This window comes from Candida dubliniensis, chromosome 6 (assembly GCF_000026945.1).
Source record: "Candida dubliniensis CD36 chromosome 6, complete sequence".
Taxonomy (NCBI): domain Eukaryota; kingdom Fungi; phylum Ascomycota; class Pichiomycetes; order Serinales; family Debaryomycetaceae; genus Candida; species Candida dubliniensis.
The window spans coordinates 412,786-430,328 of record NC_012865.1 but is presented as its reverse complement, the minus strand read 5'-3'; the positions used below and the strand labels follow the sequence as shown (position 1 = coordinate 430,328).

The window sequence follows — 17,543 nt, the reverse complement described above, 5'->3', positions numbered from 1 at the left end:
TTTTTTCCACACCCTCGGCTAAGTCCTGCATGCTATTAATGGTGGGGGAGAAGAAGTCATGATAGCGGAAAAAAAAATTACAAAAAACGAGATTATTAATAAATGAATCAATCACAAGATATATATAAAACATCAAATTTTTTCTAAACACTATTTTTTATTCTTATTTTAAAGTATATATATATATATTTTTTTTTTGAATTATAATCATGGATCCAGCAAGTTGTGGACCATCAACTGCCTTGCAAAATTTGAGCAAGCATGCTCAGAGAGATAATTCTTTACAACATCAGAGGCATCAACACCCTCAACAACAAGGGCCCTCCATTCACCAATTTCGTCAAGGTCAACAAATAGATTCCAGGTTAAATGCCGATTTTAAACAATTTAATAGTGGGAATGATTTTGCTAACTCATTTATGAATCAAATGAATATAAAACCATCTATGCAACAACAGCAACAGCAACAGCAACAGCACCAACACCAACACCAACACCAACAACCAGGATGGGTAAACGATTTTTCAAATTTGTCCATTCAGCAACAACAACAACAACAACAACACCGCCACCAGCAAAACCAAGGGACTAAATCAGATTGGCATCAACAGTTTATGCAACAACAAAGTCAGTCCAATAACTTACAACATCAATCTAACTTCCAACAAATGACACCTAATTATGCCATGGGGAGTTATCAGATGAGAAATGGTACTACAACTATGACACCAATGTTTCAAAACCAAACTGAACATCAGCAGCAACACAAGTTTGAGGAAGAACAACGTGCATTTGAGAAACAATTTGATTTAATTGAAAAGCAATTGCAGAATGAACCTGTCACTACTGAGGAAAACATAAATCAGGATGAAGCTAAAGAAGAGTTTGCAAGAATTGCTCGAAAGGCAGAAACATCAATGAAAACAATAGATTCACACGATTCTGAGATGAATGAAAAATTCCAAAATTCGCAATTCTTAAAACTAATGAGTTCAATAGGTAACAGAAAAGTAGAACTAGAGGGTGACAAATTAGTGACATCAGATTCAAAAGAGGATATCAGAGAAAAGGGAATACCCGAAACGACAACCACAACACCAATAATAACGTCGTCTATGAACTCCCAAGAAGCTCAATTTAGGCTGCAAGGGCCATCGAACCCTGATTCTGCCAGACAGATGTATGACCAAATTCCACGACCAAAGCCAGCTAACATTGCCATGCCCCACCCCTTATCAGGAGACAATATTCAGGATCAACAACAAGAGTCAAATGACCCACATCAGAATAGTTTACCTGATCCATTAGCTCATATACAAGATGGTCAATTAAGCGATATAAATGATCCATTAACGGCAGCAAGAATTATAAGTGGTGGTCAAGTACAAACTAATGACTGGGTGGAAGATTACGATACTATATCAGATGCTCCTTCTGGATTAGAAAGTAATTCCAACCACAATCAAAACGCACGTCCGTTTAGAAAAGGTCAAATTGTTGACCATCACTGGGACGAAATGTACCGTGATTACAGACATGATGATGACTATTTTTAATAGATTAATTGTTTACGTAAAAGGTCTATAGTTTTATTAGTTGAGGTTTTAGTTCCGGAGTTTAGTTGTTATTACTATTGTTTATTTATCTACTTTTTCTTTTTCCTTTATGATGTAATACAAGATGCTTTTTAGATGCTGATTTTGCCACAAAATAAGCACACACTAGCTCAAACCTAATTGGACTGATTCAGAGTCAAAATCGTACACAAGATCTGGGACCGTTTAAGCTATAAGATTCAAAGTGAAATACTTTGGCACACTGTTTTTGAACAGATAAACCTATATCTCGGATCAAACGGGCTACCAGTCTTGGTTGTGATCATTAAGAAAAAAGAAAGAAGTGAAAACTGATTGTAATGGTCATCAGACACGACCAGAAAATTTTTACTCCGAATTTAAACTCAGATTTTAATTTGAAGATTTTCCTTTTAAGAAACTCTACATCATCCATAGTCTAAGCTCGACTACAACAACAATACTGTTCTGTCTTGTACAACTTGTTGAAACTCTTGCAAACTTTTCAAGGTATTAACTGATATCATTGGGACATTAATTTCACTCCTTTCAAATCAAACATGACGTAATTCTCTCTATGTTGAATCACTAGTACAAGCATTACTTTCACAAAGTCGTTTCAACAAGAACTTATTGTTTAGCATTCTTTTACTTACTTGTACCTCCTAGAGAACAGGAGTCTTATCAATTCTTCTATTTCGTCATCTTGAAAAAAAAAGCAAGCTGGTAAAAGAGCGAAACCTTTTTGTTGTTTCATTGACAATATTTTACAAAGCCGAGTTTTAGTTGAAAACAAAAAATACGCCCATCTTAGGTCACAATCGAAGAACATTTACGTTCTTACAATCAAGAAAATAAAAGAGACAATAACGAAGAGAAAACATGCAATTTGAACATATGATAAGAATCGATAGGAAATATAGACAAGCTAAGGAAATAAGAAAAGTAAGGAGAAAAAAATGTCGTAAGGAGACGTTCATAATGATTGTTTCAACATTCTCTTGACCTCTGTGGTAATGGGTGATGGCGATTGTGGTGGTGGTGGGCGTTCTTTGTCTCTCTCTTACTATTTCCATTTTCAGTTCTGCTACGATTATTTACAATTTCAATTATTGTCGTCGTCTCGTAGTTGTCTTATCATTTGTCATTAACGTTCCTTTTTTCTTTCAACTCTTGATTTATTTCTTTTTCTATGTATCAACCATCCTTGCTCATCTCATCGAATAAATCTTCAGCATCACGCCCTGGCTCATCACGGGAGGCTGAACTCCGCAACACCACCACCAACACTCTCCCCGCTCCCAAATTTCAGTAACCCAACAAATAAAAAAAAAGTTTCTCCTCTTACTACTAAAGCTCAAGCCTGCTCAATTTGAATTGGAATGTACACAATAAAAAAGTCGTTGCTAAGTCGTTATCCATGACAACTTGTTTCACTCTGATCGTTGAATTACATCATACAACGTCACCTTTCAGGATTGCTTGTTTTATTTTTTTCAGCAGTTATGTTATGTTATGATATTGTACGAAATCGACAAATTGTACAACGAACTATCCGGAAAAACCCTCATTACCAAGAATATTTAACCGTTTTGTGATAATTTGGGCAAGCTCACACGTACCGGTCTTATACTGAAAAAAAAAAAAAGAAACTTATAATCTAGACTCCGAAAAAAGAAACAAAACAATACGCGTCCTGTATATAGGTAACTGATACCTTTTTCTTAATATTTACTTACTATTGAGGTTACATACAAAGCACAGAGTGCGTTAAGATCTCATCAAATCTTACTTGAAGCAAAGTTGATAACGCATTTTGTATAAATAGCATTGCATCCCCCCCTCCCATCTTGCCCAATTTTGCTTTCATAGAATTATTATATACATATATTCATTAACATACTATAAGTATCCCAGATACATTTATCATATATACTAGATTCAACACATCAAAAAACAATTTCAAAATGACTACATCTCCATATCCAATTGAAACTCCATTCAGAGTTTGTATTGTCGGTTCCGGTAACTGGGGTACTGCAGTTGCAAAGTTAGTTGCTGAAAACTGTGCTGAAAAACCAACTATTTTCCAAAACGATGTCAAAATGTGGGTTTTCGAAGAAGAAATTGAAGGAAGAAAATTAACAGAAATAATTAACACTGATCATGAAAATGTCAAATACTTGCCAGAGGTTAAATTGCCAGCCAACTTGGTTGCCAACCCAGATATTGTCGACACTGTTAAAGACGCCGACTTGATTGTTTTCAACATCCCACATCAATTCTTGAGTAGAATTGTTAAACAAATTGAAGGTAAAGTGAAACCAACTGCCAGAGCCATCTCATGTTTGAAAGGATTAGATGTGAGTCCAGAAGGTTGCAAATTGTTGTCAACATCCATCACTGATACTTTGAAAATATACTGTGGTGTTTTATCTGGTGCCAATATTGCTAATGAGGTTGCCAGAGGTAACTGGTCAGAAACTTCAATTGCCTACACTGTTCCAGATGATTTCAGAGGTGCCGGTAAAGACATTGATCCATTTATTTTGAAGGAAGCTTTCCACAGACCATATTTTCACGTCAGAGTCATTGAAGATGTTGTTGGTGCCTCTATTGCTGGTGCCTTGAAGAATGTCATTGCGTGCTCTGTTGGTTTCGTTGAAGGTGCTGGCTGGGGTGACAATGCTAAAGCCGCTATCATGAGAATTGGTATCAAGGAAACCATTCGTTTTGCATCATACTGGGAATTGTTCAAGATCAAAGCCTCGTCTCCACCAAACCCAAGAACATTTACTGAAGAAAGTGCCGGTGTTGCTGATTTGATCACTACTTGTTCTGGTGGTAGAAATGTTAAAGTCGCCAGATATATGATTAAAAATAACGTCAATGCATTTGAAGCTGAAAAGATTGTTTTGAATGGACAAAGCTCCCAAGGTATTTTGACTGCAAAAGAAGTGCACGAATTGTTAACACATTTCAACATCCAAGATGAATTCCCATTACTCGAAGCTACCTACAAGGTTATCTACGAAAATGGCAGTGTCGATGATTTCCCACAATTATTAGAAGGTGATCAATAATTGATTTCCCTCTGTCTTTTGAATTTGTATTATATTTAGAAGATAAGAAGTGAAAAGTTGATCTTTTCCATTCTAAACCAAAAAAAAAAAAAAAAAAAAAAATTAATAGAATAACAGTTGGTACCACTGTTTTTGTACATTAGCATTAGATATTGTTATAGAGAGTTTGATTTTTATATACACATGGTTACTGGTATAATTTATTATTTATTAGATTTCGTCTGTAGAGAATTCTACAATGATTGCCTGGATTTGATTGAGAGGTGTCGTAAAACGGAAATTTATTTACTGACATCATCTCGTTTAACTAATACAGTACCGCCATCGTTGATACCAGCCACATTATTCAGATTATAGTATTCTGCACTAGTCGTCAAGCCTTCATCGCTGAAATTTTCACCTAATGGTTCGCCTTTGTAGATGGTGCCATCCCAGCAATAATTCTCAAAACACCTCTTGCATTGTTCAGTTTGTTCAATTCCTAGACGTTCTTGCTCCCTGCGCACGATAGCACATCCAACACATGCTGCCCATTCATTGTCCAATTCGCCGTTCAAACGTGATGCAACATCATATCCGTTTGAAATCATTCCTTGTCTTTCTGCATGAGAATACTTGAGTTTGAAAGTAGATGTGTTAGAAAAATATGTGAATGGACGATTTGCAAGATATATAACCATGGGAACATCATAAATGTTGTCAGTTAATGATGTCAAGTTCTTAGCGTCACACCCGAAAAACGTTGGCTTACTAGTTAAATTTAAGTTAAGGAAAGTGTTCTGATCTGGGACATATGGGAAAGCAGTACCAACTCCTTGTGACGAAAATTGTCGTTCAAAAGTTTTAATTAAAGCTGATCCATCTGGCCAATTATCTTTATCTGCAGATTGATCAAAGGCAAAGATTGCACTCACCTTACGATGGACCAATGGAAGCAAGGGAACATTTTGACCATCTTCACCTCCATCTGCCAAGTATAAAGTTTGAGATCGGGCTATTTTAGTATCGGGATTATTGCTTTTGTGGAATGGATTTGGATTGTATTGTGCGATATCAATATTTAACTTTTCAACAGGGTCAAGTGTAAACTTGCTAATAAGCTCTTTAAGGAATGATGGGATAGGCATGTTGTTAAGGTTCAGCAACACAACATTAAATAAGGATGAGGATGTCCCCATGAAAAACCCTGCATTGTCAAATCCATTAATACATTTTTTAGAAGTAGGAACGCCATCATCAAGTTTGGTTCCGATATATTTTGTATCAACAAAGCTTCTTAAACTTGGATCCCAAGAACCCACTTCATAAGGGGTTAATTCAAATACAGTGGAATTGAAGTTCATGAGCACGGTGTTTGGTTCCCTCCCCAATGCAGCTAATATTGGATATGGCATTTCATTATTTTGGAATGAAGTGGTCTGAGTTACATCTGACCATAAAAATGAAGCCCCTTGTTTATCAAAGTTGGCTAACAATTGGTGACTCAAAGCCCTTCCATAGATATCTGTTATACTGACAGTAAAGCCTGCCAATTGTTTGGCTTGAACCTGAACATCAATGCGAGCCCACATAGCTGTATTCTCAACAACATTTAATCCGTAGTATGCAACTAAGGAATTCAGTATATCCCACAATTTGTTTTCCCGCAAAAGTTGATCTACTGGTATCAAATCATTGCTTGCAAGACTTCCAACTAACCATGAGCCACCAGATAAACCAGCAATATAATTTGAACTTTGCAAGATTCCACCCAAAACCGAAGCATTCGTTGCTCTCGAATCCAAAGCGAGTAATGCACCAGCACCAGCTAGCATGGCTCTATAGCCTCCGCCACTAAAGGCAAGACCAATTGTTGGATTTGCTGTTTCCAAAAACCCATCAATATCAAAATCAACCATGTTTGCATTATGGAGAAACTTGTTCAATTCTTTTTTGGCAATTGCATACCTTTTGTCAATGTATGATTTTTCGTTGGAATTGATACCATCCAGAGAGGACCTAGTTAATTTACCTTGAGGGCACTGAACAAAGCCTGGTGTATAAAGGTTAGTTGGTGATTTTGATAAGACACAACCAACTAGAAATAACAAGATGCTTTGCCAAACCAACATCTTTTATTAATGGAGTTATTTCTAAGTTGTTTAACTTCAAATTGAAAAACAATTAAAACATTTGTTATATTTATATATGTATATATAGGAAAATTATAAAAACTAATCAACCACACCCCTTTTTCCTCTTATTTCCATAGTATGAGTAATGCAATTGTTTGTCTAAATACCAACATGACAAATGTTTATCCTTATGTTTATTTCAACTCTGAAAAAACAAAATATAAACAAAAAAAAGTAAATAATTTAAACTTTTGAAACATTTTCAGTATTTATTTTTGTGGATCTTGGTATTTATGTGACATTTTAGTCAGTATTGGGATGATTGTGGTTCCGCTTGGTGTGGAATGTTAAATTGTGTCTAAATTTTTAGATGTCAACTGGTATTTTCGTTGATTGGCGAAGAACAAATATTCTTGTAATTGGAGAAATTGACTGCTAAATGAAAAATAATCCTTAATCACCCCCCCTCTACAATTTTTTATCTATGCTTTGCAAGATTTCAGTAATGCATTCATATACTTACGAATTTTAATTGCAAATGGAAATTAACTGCAAAAAAAAAAAATTCTTTCTGACGCGTATTGTAACCATCAAGATTTAACTCTGTGCCCTTTTTTCTTTCATTTTGGAAAAACACGTATATTCTTTGGAAAGTGTTCTACTTAAAGTAATCTATCGTAACAATTCTGAAACAGAATCAAGAAAAATAAATATGGGAAAAGAGGTAAAAGTAAAAGCTTAAACAGAGAGTATAGTAAGAACTCAAAATACTTCAACATAATTAAGTGATTGGTAAAGGAAATCAGTGGGTAGTGACAATAATGCGACGATTTGTCACAATATTATTTTCATATGCACGAAATGTTTTGTTTCTAGTCGATTGTGTTTCTTTTTGCGGTCCATCCCCCCCTTCATTATTATTGTTATTTTTAAAGTGGTCTTTATCATTAGTTTCTTTTAACTTGAATTGATTTCTTCTTAGACTTTACGCTTATAACAATCGACGTTAAAAAATACTGACAATGAAAAGGTAAAAAATTACAAGGGTTGTAAGCAATAAGCTATAGTATTGCAGATACCAGCCCAACAAAAGGGAAAGAGGAGGAAACGTAACACACGAGTCTACCTTATTTGAATCAATTCGTAAATTATTAAAATATTAATGCTTGATTTGAAAAAATTTTTGGCCAAGTTTACTAAATAAGGGGTAAATGGTAATATACTTTTTATCCTGAATATTGACATATTTTCCTGTTATCAATCAAATGAAACATGTTGTACTTTTCAAGCAAAAAAACCATGACAATTTATTATCAATGAATTATAAGAAATCACCTAGGAATGTTTTAATATTCTCTGATAGAATTTCTGAACCCTTTTTTTCGGGACAATAGGCTGGTTTTCCGAGATTTCTTTGACACCACAACGGGTCGAATAACAACTTCAGCAAATACCATACATTTCAGACAAGGTGACATGGTTGGTGAATTGACTAAAATGATGGAATTTTCATATTTGAATTTTATATTTACTATATACTAACCTATACAATAATCACTTCCCTTCTTGGCTGTATGTAGCATCGCATGTTTCTTTTATGCTTTTTTCAAAATCAGAGTTCCTCCGTCATTGATACCAGCCACATTATTCAGGTTATATTCAGCAGCACTATTGGTTAACCCTTCATCGCTAAAGTTTTCACCTAATGGAGCACCTTTGTAGATGGTGCCATCCCAACAATAGTTTTCAAAACATCTCTTACATTGTTCAGTCTGTTCAATACCTTGTCTCTCTTGTTCTCTTCGTATGATGGCACATCCAACACAAGCTGCCCACTCATTATCCAAAGATCCACTTGATCTAGTGGCAATTTCAAATCCATTAGAAATCATTCCCTGTCTTTCGTTGTCGTCGTAAGTTAATTTGAATGTTGAAGTATTTGACCAGTAGGTGAATGGACGATTGGCTAAGTAAATTACCAAGGGAACATCATAAATATCCTTTGTCAAGGAGGTCAAGTTTTTTGCATCACAACCAAAAAATGTAGGTCTGCTAGTCAAGTTCAAATTACGGAAAGTGTATTGATCAGGGACATACGGGAAAGCAACCCCATTACCCTGTGGTGAGAATTGACGTTCATAGGTTTTCACTAACGAAGACCCATCTGGCCAATTTGAAATATCATTGGAATTGTCAAAGGCAAATATGGCGCTTACTTTACGATGCAACAAGGGACTTAATGGAATATTCTGACCATCTTCTCCTCCATCAACCAAGTAAAGGTCCTTTGATTGAGAAATAGGAGTATTGCCACCAGAGCTTTTGAAAAATGGATTTGGATTGTAAGCAGAAACGTCTATATTGGATTTGAGAACTGGGTCTACCAAAATATCATCAATTATATTTTTCAAAAAACTAGGTATGTTAGCGTTGTTTATAGACAAAACTGCTTGATTGAAAAGAGCAGAAGAAGTCCCAATGAAAAATCCAGCATTGTCAAATCCATTATAACATTGACCAGTTGGAAGGCCATTATCTAATTTTGTTCCCAAATATCTAGTGTCAACAAATTCATTTAAGCTGGGGTCCCACGAACCAAATTCATATGGGGTTAATTCAATCACAGTAGAATTGAGATTAATAATGGTAGTATCTGGAGCTCTACCATCACTGATCAAAATTGGAAAGGGTATCTGATGACTTTGAAAACTTGAAGTACTGGTTACATCGGACCACAAATAAGCATCACCTTCATTTTCTGTGTTTGTTAGCAAGGGGTAGCTTAGTAATCTTCCATATATGTCAGTAAGAGAGACATTGAAATTGGCATTTCTCTTGCTGTTAACTTGGGTAGCAACATCAACCCATGCTTCAACTTGCTTTATAGGATGCTCAATGCCATAGTAACTAAGAAATGAATGAGTGAGTTCCCACAAGCCTTGAGATAACATGTCATCAACGGAAATTAAATTATTACTTGCAAGACTTCCAACCAACCAAGATCCACCCGATAACCCTGCAATATAACTTGAAGCTTGTAAAATACCTGCCAAAACTGGAGTATTGGATTTTGTTCTTGAATCCAAGCTACTGATTTCCCCTGCCCCAGTCAACATTGATCTATACCCGCCACCACTGAATGCAATACCAATAGTTGGGTTTGAGTGTGCCAAGAATGAATCGACATCAAAGTCCTGTAATTTTGCATTGTGCAAAAATTGAGATAATGCCTGTTTAGCAATAGGATACCTAGCATTAATATATGATTGTTCATTGGGATTGATTCCTTGTGATCCAGATCTAGTCAATTGATTACTTGGGCAAGAGACTGGACCTGGTGCGTAACCTTTAGTTGGTGATGTAGCAACACAGTAGTTTATAATAAGCAAAATAAATAGATGATACAAATTCATATTTGTTCTTTAATGAATGATACTAACTTATACACTCTCTAGGGTTATGTTCTTGGTTTTTTTTTAAAAAAAACAAATTCCTCTACATTTATATATTATTTCTATTTGAATGTGTCAAATATTTTGATTTCCAGTAAAAATTAAACTTAAAATTATAATTACTGAACGTGTTGCCAAACTTAAAGTCACGATATGGGTTAGAATTTATTGTTGTGGTTACGTCTTACCTTGGCTTATCGTTATACAATGTTACCCATGTGGGTATAGTATCTGTTGCATAAACGGCATCAAAATTTATTCTTATAAGAATCATGGATGCAAAAACAGTATGAGTTGATTCAAGTTGAACAATATTGTAAAGTACAACTTAATTCGTAATTATTCATTAATGTATTGTAAATGAAAGAAAGTAACCACGAGGTACCGTTATTTTTGTATGTGTTGCGAAAAACTCCAGCAAAAAAAAAAAATTATTATTATTGGAGAAGGATAACTCGCAATTTCACTAACGTTTGTACTTTTAAGAAACTATGCAGAAATAGCTTTTGATTTCATATGTTTCTTTTTTTTCAAGCCCTTTGCTTAGTTGTAAGGAATGACTTCCAATTTTTTTTTAAAAAAAAAAACAACCAACTCTAAATAAATAAAGGGCTTATACTTAAAAGCAGTAATGGGGTTTTAGCCAAATAACCTGTCAAGATTATTAGTTTACATATTTTGTACTTTTTTCGCAGAGAGTTTCTTTAAAAATGGCTTACCCCCTATCAAAATCTCTTTCTAAAAGAAAAGTTTCCCCTTTAAAATAAGTTAATAAAATATTATCACAACAGTTCCACTAACAAGAGTGTACCCGGCACAATGTTCACCCGTGGCAGGCAAAACTATGAACAGTAACAATGGCTGGCTAATCAACCAGTAGTTTATTACTGTATCACAATTTAAACTTTATTTAAGCCATTCCATAAGGGTTTGTCTCTAACTGATTGCCTTAAATTTTTTCCCATATTTACCTGAAAAAAAATTTATACATTATTGTGAAGACAAGCCACGGCATGGCAACATTTTTAGATTAGCATTTCTGTATTCTTTGATAGTTGTAGCCAAACTTTCATATCTCGCGCTACCAACTTTTATCACATCACACTACTTTGTTGCTCTTTGTTTTTTTTTTCTTCACACGAAAATTTTCTATGAATCGAGAATATCAAACACCATCATTTGTATCTGTGTTGGTATTTGACAAATCCATTGGTATATCAAGCTTAGATCCACTTCGGCCAATATTCACTACTTTGCATAAACATGTTTTCGGGTATAAGCAAGTTGATTTTGGGGAAGTCAGCTATATCCTCAGCTTACTCAATTCCAAAACCATTTAATTATCAAACCATATCACGAACCTTGTCAACGTCAACCACTCTAGCAAGCGTGCAGAGAGTCAATAAAAATTCATCGATGTCTCAACTAGCTCAGAAATTGAATAAAAACAAAACTAACGAAAAAGTCGTTTATTGGAAACTATACGCTACATTTAATAGGCACAATACCAGATGCACATTAGTGGCCGTGGTTGAAGATTTAGACTTCATGGAAAAGAACAAAGATTTACCGTACAATGACAAAGTGTTGTACTACTTACAGTTGCCTCATAAGGTGAAATATAGTGTAACTGCTGGACAATTAGGATTCAGAAAATCTCAAAGACAAGAATACGAAGCTGGTTTCCAAGTTTCAAGTAAAATGTTCAAAACCATAGAAGAAAGAAATTATATTGGTCCTCACGATAAGATTGAATTGATTTTGAAAAACTTTGGTAAAGGAAGAGAAGCCTTCCAAGCTGCTTTATTGGGTAAAGAAGGTTCAAAAATCAAGAACAATATCGTTAGAGTCAGTGACGCTACAGTCTTGAAATTCGGTGGTGATAGACCAAAGAAATTACGTCGTTTGTAGGGGGGAAGGAATGGAAGCTACATATTCATTCCAAGATATATTATTCTTTTACAACTATTCTTGTACATATATACGCCTTCATATATATCATATTATTGGGCATAATAAACCAGAGAGTTTAATGCGACTTATTACTGTTTAGGGTTGTAGCCCTAATTATAATCTTTGTGCACGTGCCAAAAATAGTCGTGCAATTTACAACCAGTGAAAAAAAAAAAACTTCCATTTTTTCTTTCTCACATACTCCCACTATAGTGTACAGCCAAAGACACTGCGAAAGAGAAAAAGTAAAAATCAATACTGAAATTTTTTATACTTATCAGAAGGTTGTACATCATAGAATAACAACAATGGCTCGTATGTTTAGAAAGCATCATGTTTGAAGAAGAGGATCATAGAGAAAGTGAATACATGTTTTATACAAGAGAGATTTGAAGAGGATAGAAAGATTTGTGATATTCCATTAAGAATTATAAGATTCATGCCCCAAGTGAAGTTCAAACAAATCCACTCGATATGAAAAGTACAGTTTTGGATAATAACATAGCTTGGGAGTTTTGGAACCGACTATTTGATTAGTTATTGAAAGAGATATGCACATACTGTGAAGTATAACGAACTTGAGATGACGTTAAGAATAAGTTTTGGGTTTTCATGGTTCATCGCAGAATTTTTATCGACTAAAGAACTTAATGGCAACGAAATTCTTTTGGATACAGCTTTCACTTCCCTATGTTTACTTTTTCACTACCAAATGACATATGTTCAATGTACTAACTGATTATTTTTTTTTCTTATAGCAACTACTAAAGCTTCAGCTGCTAAAAAAGCTGCTTTGAAAGGTGTTAACGGTAAAAAGGCTTTAAAAGTTAGAACTAGTACTACTTTCAGATTACCAAAAACCTTAAAATTAACCAGATCTCCAAAATACCAAAGAAAATCAGTCCCACACTACAACAGATTGGATGCCCACAAAATCATTGTTGCTCCAATTGCCACTGAAACTGCTATGAAAAAAGTTGAAGATGGTAACACTTTGGTTTTCCAAGTTGATATCAAATCCAACAAACACCAAATCAAATCTGCCGTTAAAGAATTATACGATGTTGATGCCTTATACGTTAACACTTTGATCAGACCTAACGGTACCAAGAAAGCTTACATCAGATTAACCTCTGACTACGATGCTTTGGATATTGCTAACAGAATCGGTTACATCTAAATGTAGTCTTTGTTTCATGTAATTTAATATAATATATACATAAATTTGGCGCATAATATGGACTATGAAAGAGATTCAACTAACAATAGAAGTCTTTTTTATTGTAATTTAGTAAAGAAAGTCTACATAACTTACTGTGAATACTCTATATAATTTGACCAATTGAAGACCCGATAGTCCAATAACTGTACTTGTAGTTGTTAGGGAGTGTCCTCGTTTTCCTTTTGATATTAAATGACACCTCATTTTTACAGTTTAGTAACAGTTGCATCCGAGAATTGATCCTTTCCATTTCTGTAATGACATCCTCAATTTCATATATGTTGAAAAATTTGCAGATTTCATCATCGTTGTTAATTTCTATTGTTAATGTTAGATTCTTATCTTCAATGTCTTCGGCAATGATTTTGAACGGGGCTATTTTCCATGTTCGCCCATAGGGTTTGATGAATACTGGATTAAAAGGGAACATTCCCTTGACTCTAATCTTTTTTAAGGTATAAGGGGCATTTTCTGGAAAAGATTCCGACTGGTCTAGAGTTTCATGTATGTTTTTTATCCTGATTCTAGTATGTTCATTTCTGTTCAAATATTTCTTAGTAACATTACTCCAATCCGGTTGAACTGATATATTTGTTAAATTGAGGGCACTGTTTGGTTCAAGTTTTGGTTCTATCATTTCTGGTTGGTAACCCAAATCCTGACTCGCGACCGCTGTATTGATAGAGGCAAAACTTGGTACTTCCAGAATGGTTTCATTTGAACTTTGAGTGGGGGTACAAGGAATAACCATTTGTGAAATACCCTTGCTTTTTTCCTCTTTTTTTTTGTTCTGATTTGCAGTGGTAGATTTTCTAATCCCAGGATAATTGAATAACATGTTAGCTCCTAAATCATGTATATTGGTAGTACTAGTAGCGGAAAAGTCCATTGAATCAGGAGACACCCCATTTGTCATTGGAGGTAGTTGTGAATCTAAATTCAATGGCTGATTACTAGCCTGTTCTTCTATGATGGGCCCTTTTACGGAACCCCTTTCCTGATTCTGATTCATTTGTGTATCAAAATTCACTCTTTGACTATCCTTCACTATCGTCTTTGACATCAAATTAGTTGCAACTCTGTCAGACAAATGATGTCGTTTTTGATCAGGCAATTGACTTTCCAATTCAATTTCACTTTGATACTTATTTTTACGGGAAATTTCAAATGAAGAAAAGTCAAACTTGGCCCGAAGTTGATTGTAAACATCAGGCTGACAAACCATTTTCATTCTACGTAACATTTCCAGAAATTCATATTGCAAGCCCTGTTCAAATATATCACTAAGATTATCCTTTGTTGCAATTTCAATATGATTGAAGTACCCTTCCAAATACTTGTTGTTTTTTATTTTTAGATCAAAATTAAATCTTGCTATAATAAATCCGTCATCTTCCTGATCCTCTGACATGCAACGTTCTATTACCATTTTAGTTAATGTAACGTATTGGTCACGTCTGATTGACGAATTGAATAATTTGTTCTTGGAGATTAAAGTATTACCAATGAAGTAGTCTTTCTTGAATATTTCATATGGCACTTTACCAGATTTCATGCAGGTATGTGTTCCAATCTCACTAAAATCAGTGAATACTATTATCCCTTGGTCACTTTCTAAATGAGAAAAATCAAGGATCACAACAGGTATATCATACGTGTATTTAGCATCTAGTTTCGTGGAGTCATTCTTGTCTAAAATACTTAAAACTGGGGGAAGAGATGACAAAGCATTGGTGGATCGAATATGCATCAACAGCTTGTTGTTGCCTGTCATTATATATGAAATTGTATTTGGATGTAGCTATAATCCGATGGATAAGTAATATTGAAGGAGATTTTTATTCTTTTTGAATAATACGCGTAGGAAATTAAACATAGTAGACACCGCAAATCGCATCATTAAATAGAAGTGCTAGTCAAACCCCTAGAAAAAAAAAAAATATACTCTATAATGGCAGTTGATTTTTCTTTTGCTTTCTCTCATTTTTTTCTATTCTGGTTCTCCATCATTAAATGGTTGCTTAGGAAACACCACAAGCAACCCTCCAATATGAGAATTCGCAGATTACCAAAAAAATCAGAAGCTAAAAAGGTATCCTTACCTTCTACTGCTACGGAATATTTAGAACAAGGATCAATTGATGAAGAGTCTGGCGAAAGATGGTTGGGTTCTGATGTAAGCAAATGCTTGAGGTTTTTTAATAAAGCATACTTGAACTACCTTCAAGCCATTAAGTTAGATCCTAAATTATTGGATGCCCATTATAATTCTGTGAGATTGTTATTGCATGCGTGCCAGATTTTTAAGAGGATACCGACAAGCCATGAAATTGCAATTGAAAATGCATCTTTGGAAGTGGTGCAAAATATTTCAGACATTAGAATTGCTTACGAGAATAGTTTGAACAGTGCTCAACGGTTGGATCAAGTGCTGAATGATTTATTATATAATTATGCAATTGTTTATCTCGAATGGTTAGAGTCGCAGCAAGAAGAAGAGGAAGAAACTGGTTCCCTGGTGAGTTTTGAACAAGTAGTGGAGGTATATGATAGAGTACAAGGGATTTTTCAAAACTTATTAAACAGTCAGTTAGAAGAACTAGAACGATTTGTAAATGATCTAAAAAGTATTGATAGCAATAATATCGGTGGTGGTGATATATACGATGGAAATAGCTCTAGTAGCGGTGACGAAACAAAACAAGAAGAGCTTACAAGTGAAGAAGTTGTCCAGCCAACAGACTTGTTTGAAACTGTCTTGTCATCTTACAAGTTGATTCAATCAGTCTATGAGAGCGTTTCCTCAAACGATTTGATACTGTCAGTTAGTCAATTAGTTTCCCCTTTGTTGGAGATAAATGATAGAGTGGCCAACGAGTTGATCATAAAGTACAGCGAGGCTTCACATGTCAACAGTATGGTCAGTAATATAACGTTGAAAGATGTCAATGAGTTGAAATTGGTTAAATTGAACCTTTTAGCATTAGCAGAAACAGATATATTTAGGCTGTTGGATATATGGAAAATTGATAATGAAATACCTGAAACATTACCTGAAAAATTTATGGTGGTATCCGATAGTTTACAAGCATTATTGGATAGAAACGATATAAATCTACTGACAATAAACTCGCAAGGTACGGAATCTGATAAAGATACATTCTGGAAGATTCTCACTTTTCAAAATAACATGTTGAAGAAAGCCCAAGAGTTGTTGAATGATCAGATGCAGTCGCAAAAAAAGAGTAACTTGCAACTGGAGGATTTGGGTAGTTTAATTGCTCAAATAAGTGAAGTGGTTATTGCAAGAGCTGATATCGAATTGCAAAGGAGTCTGATAAAGAATTATTCTCAGTCAGTGAATAATCACCTGATATTAATGACCAATTGTAAGAATTTATTGAAGAATGCTATCAACATTGCCAGCTTGAATGGTGGGTTGAGGGAGAGAATGATGGTAAAAGTAAATCGTGAGCAATGCAAATTAGAAGCTGTCTTCAGGTTATGCATCTTGGAAAATAAGACTAGTGTTGAAGAGTTAGACAGAGCCATGACGAGAAACAAATGGGTCAATGAATTACCAAATTTGAAAAAACTGGGACTATACGATGACTTTGGATTAAATAAAATAATCATCCCATGAGTGTTTATTAAATAATTGGGTTCTATATACGGATCATAAAAAGTCTCTATATAATATTAATATTAATACTAATAAACATTGTAGTCAACTAATTTCTGGTGGCAATATTTTGTTTTACATTTTCACATACAATCTTCGTTTGACACCACAGGGATATCGGTGATATTGTTCATCCAAACTCTTTCTGCACTATAAATGTCTTCTTTCAATGTATCGCCAGTACATTTCGAGGGTGTATGATCGAATATTGAGCTGTGTATATATTGCAACGAAATAGAAGGGTTTCTTGAGTTATTTAATATGATTTGGACTATATTTATTTTGATTAAATATAACAACCAGGTTATGATCTTCATGATTGAAGATAGCTTGGAGTTTTTCCGAATAGATAATAAAATAAAACTTTGTAAGTTCTATTTTGAAAAAAAAAAAAAAAGAAAAAGTGTTCTATCACTATTTGTATATGTTATTGAATTCTAAGGATTTTAGACGGCAAAAAAAA

At 34.5% G+C, this 17,543-nt stretch overlaps 8 protein-coding genes across 8 annotated transcripts; 5 read left to right on the top strand and 3 right to left on the bottom strand. All coding sequences in view use genetic code 12, as the record gives it.

Moving 5' to 3' along the window:
* Positions 1-209: 209 nt before the first annotated feature.
* Positions 210-1,556, top strand: CD36_62150 (conserved hypothetical protein; the record flags this gene model as incomplete). Its single annotated transcript, XM_002420933.1, has 1 exon — positions 210-1,556. The coding sequence occupies one exon, from the start codon at positions 210-212 to the stop codon at positions 1,554-1,556; it is 1,347 nt and encodes a 448-aa protein (XP_002420978.1).
* A 1,985-nt stretch (positions 1,557-3,541) lies between these two features.
* CD36_62130 (NAD-dependent glycerol-3-phosphate dehydrogenase, putative) lies at positions 3,542-4,657 on the top strand (the record flags this gene model as incomplete). Its single annotated transcript, XM_002420932.1, has 1 exon — positions 3,542-4,657. The coding sequence occupies one exon, from the start codon at positions 3,542-3,544 to the stop codon at positions 4,655-4,657; it is 1,116 nt and encodes a 371-aa protein (XP_002420977.1).
* A 281-nt stretch (positions 4,658-4,938) lies between these two features.
* PLB2 (lysophospholipase precursor, putative) lies at positions 4,939-6,768 on the bottom strand (the record flags this gene model as incomplete). Its single annotated transcript, XM_002420931.1, has 1 exon — positions 4,939-6,768. One exon carries the CDS (start codon positions 6,766-6,768, stop codon positions 4,939-4,941), a length of 1,830 nt encoding a protein of 609 aa, XP_002420976.1.
* Positions 6,769-8,366: 1,598 nt separating this feature from the next.
* PLB1 (lysophospholipase precursor, putative) lies at positions 8,367-10,184 on the bottom strand (the record flags this gene model as incomplete). The annotated part of the gene is made up of 1 exon (XM_002420930.1): positions 8,367-10,184. The coding sequence occupies one exon, from the start codon at positions 10,182-10,184 to the stop codon at positions 8,367-8,369; it is 1,818 nt and encodes a 605-aa protein (XP_002420975.1).
* A 1,302-nt stretch (positions 10,185-11,486) lies between these two features.
* CD36_62100 (mitochondrial 37S ribosomal protein YmS18) lies at positions 11,487-12,134 on the top strand (the record flags this gene model as incomplete). The annotated part of the gene is made up of 1 exon (XM_002420929.1): positions 11,487-12,134. One exon carries the CDS (start codon positions 11,487-11,489, stop codon positions 12,132-12,134), a length of 648 nt encoding a protein of 215 aa, XP_002420974.1.
* A 350-nt stretch (positions 12,135-12,484) lies between these two features.
* On the top strand, positions 12,485-13,356 carry CD36_62095 (60S ribosomal protein L25; the record flags this gene model as incomplete). Its single annotated transcript, XM_002420928.1, has 2 exons — positions 12,485-12,491; positions 12,935-13,356. 2 exons carry the CDS (start codon positions 12,485-12,487, stop codon positions 13,354-13,356), a joined length of 429 nt encoding a protein of 142 aa, XP_002420973.1.
* Positions 13,357-13,501: 145 nt separating this feature from the next.
* On the bottom strand, positions 13,502-15,172 carry CD36_62090 (conserved hypothetical protein; the record flags this gene model as incomplete). The annotated part of the gene is made up of 1 exon (XM_002420927.1): positions 13,502-15,172. The coding sequence occupies one exon, from the start codon at positions 15,170-15,172 to the stop codon at positions 13,502-13,504; it is 1,671 nt and encodes a 556-aa protein (XP_002420972.1).
* Positions 15,173-15,349: 177 nt separating this feature from the next.
* Positions 15,350-17,041, top strand: CD36_62070 (uncharacterized protein YNL193W orthologue, putative; the record flags this gene model as incomplete). Its single annotated transcript, XM_002420926.1, has 1 exon — positions 15,350-17,041. One exon carries the CDS (start codon positions 15,350-15,352, stop codon positions 17,039-17,041), a length of 1,692 nt encoding a protein of 563 aa, XP_002420971.1.
* Positions 17,042-17,543: the final 502 nt, after the last annotated feature.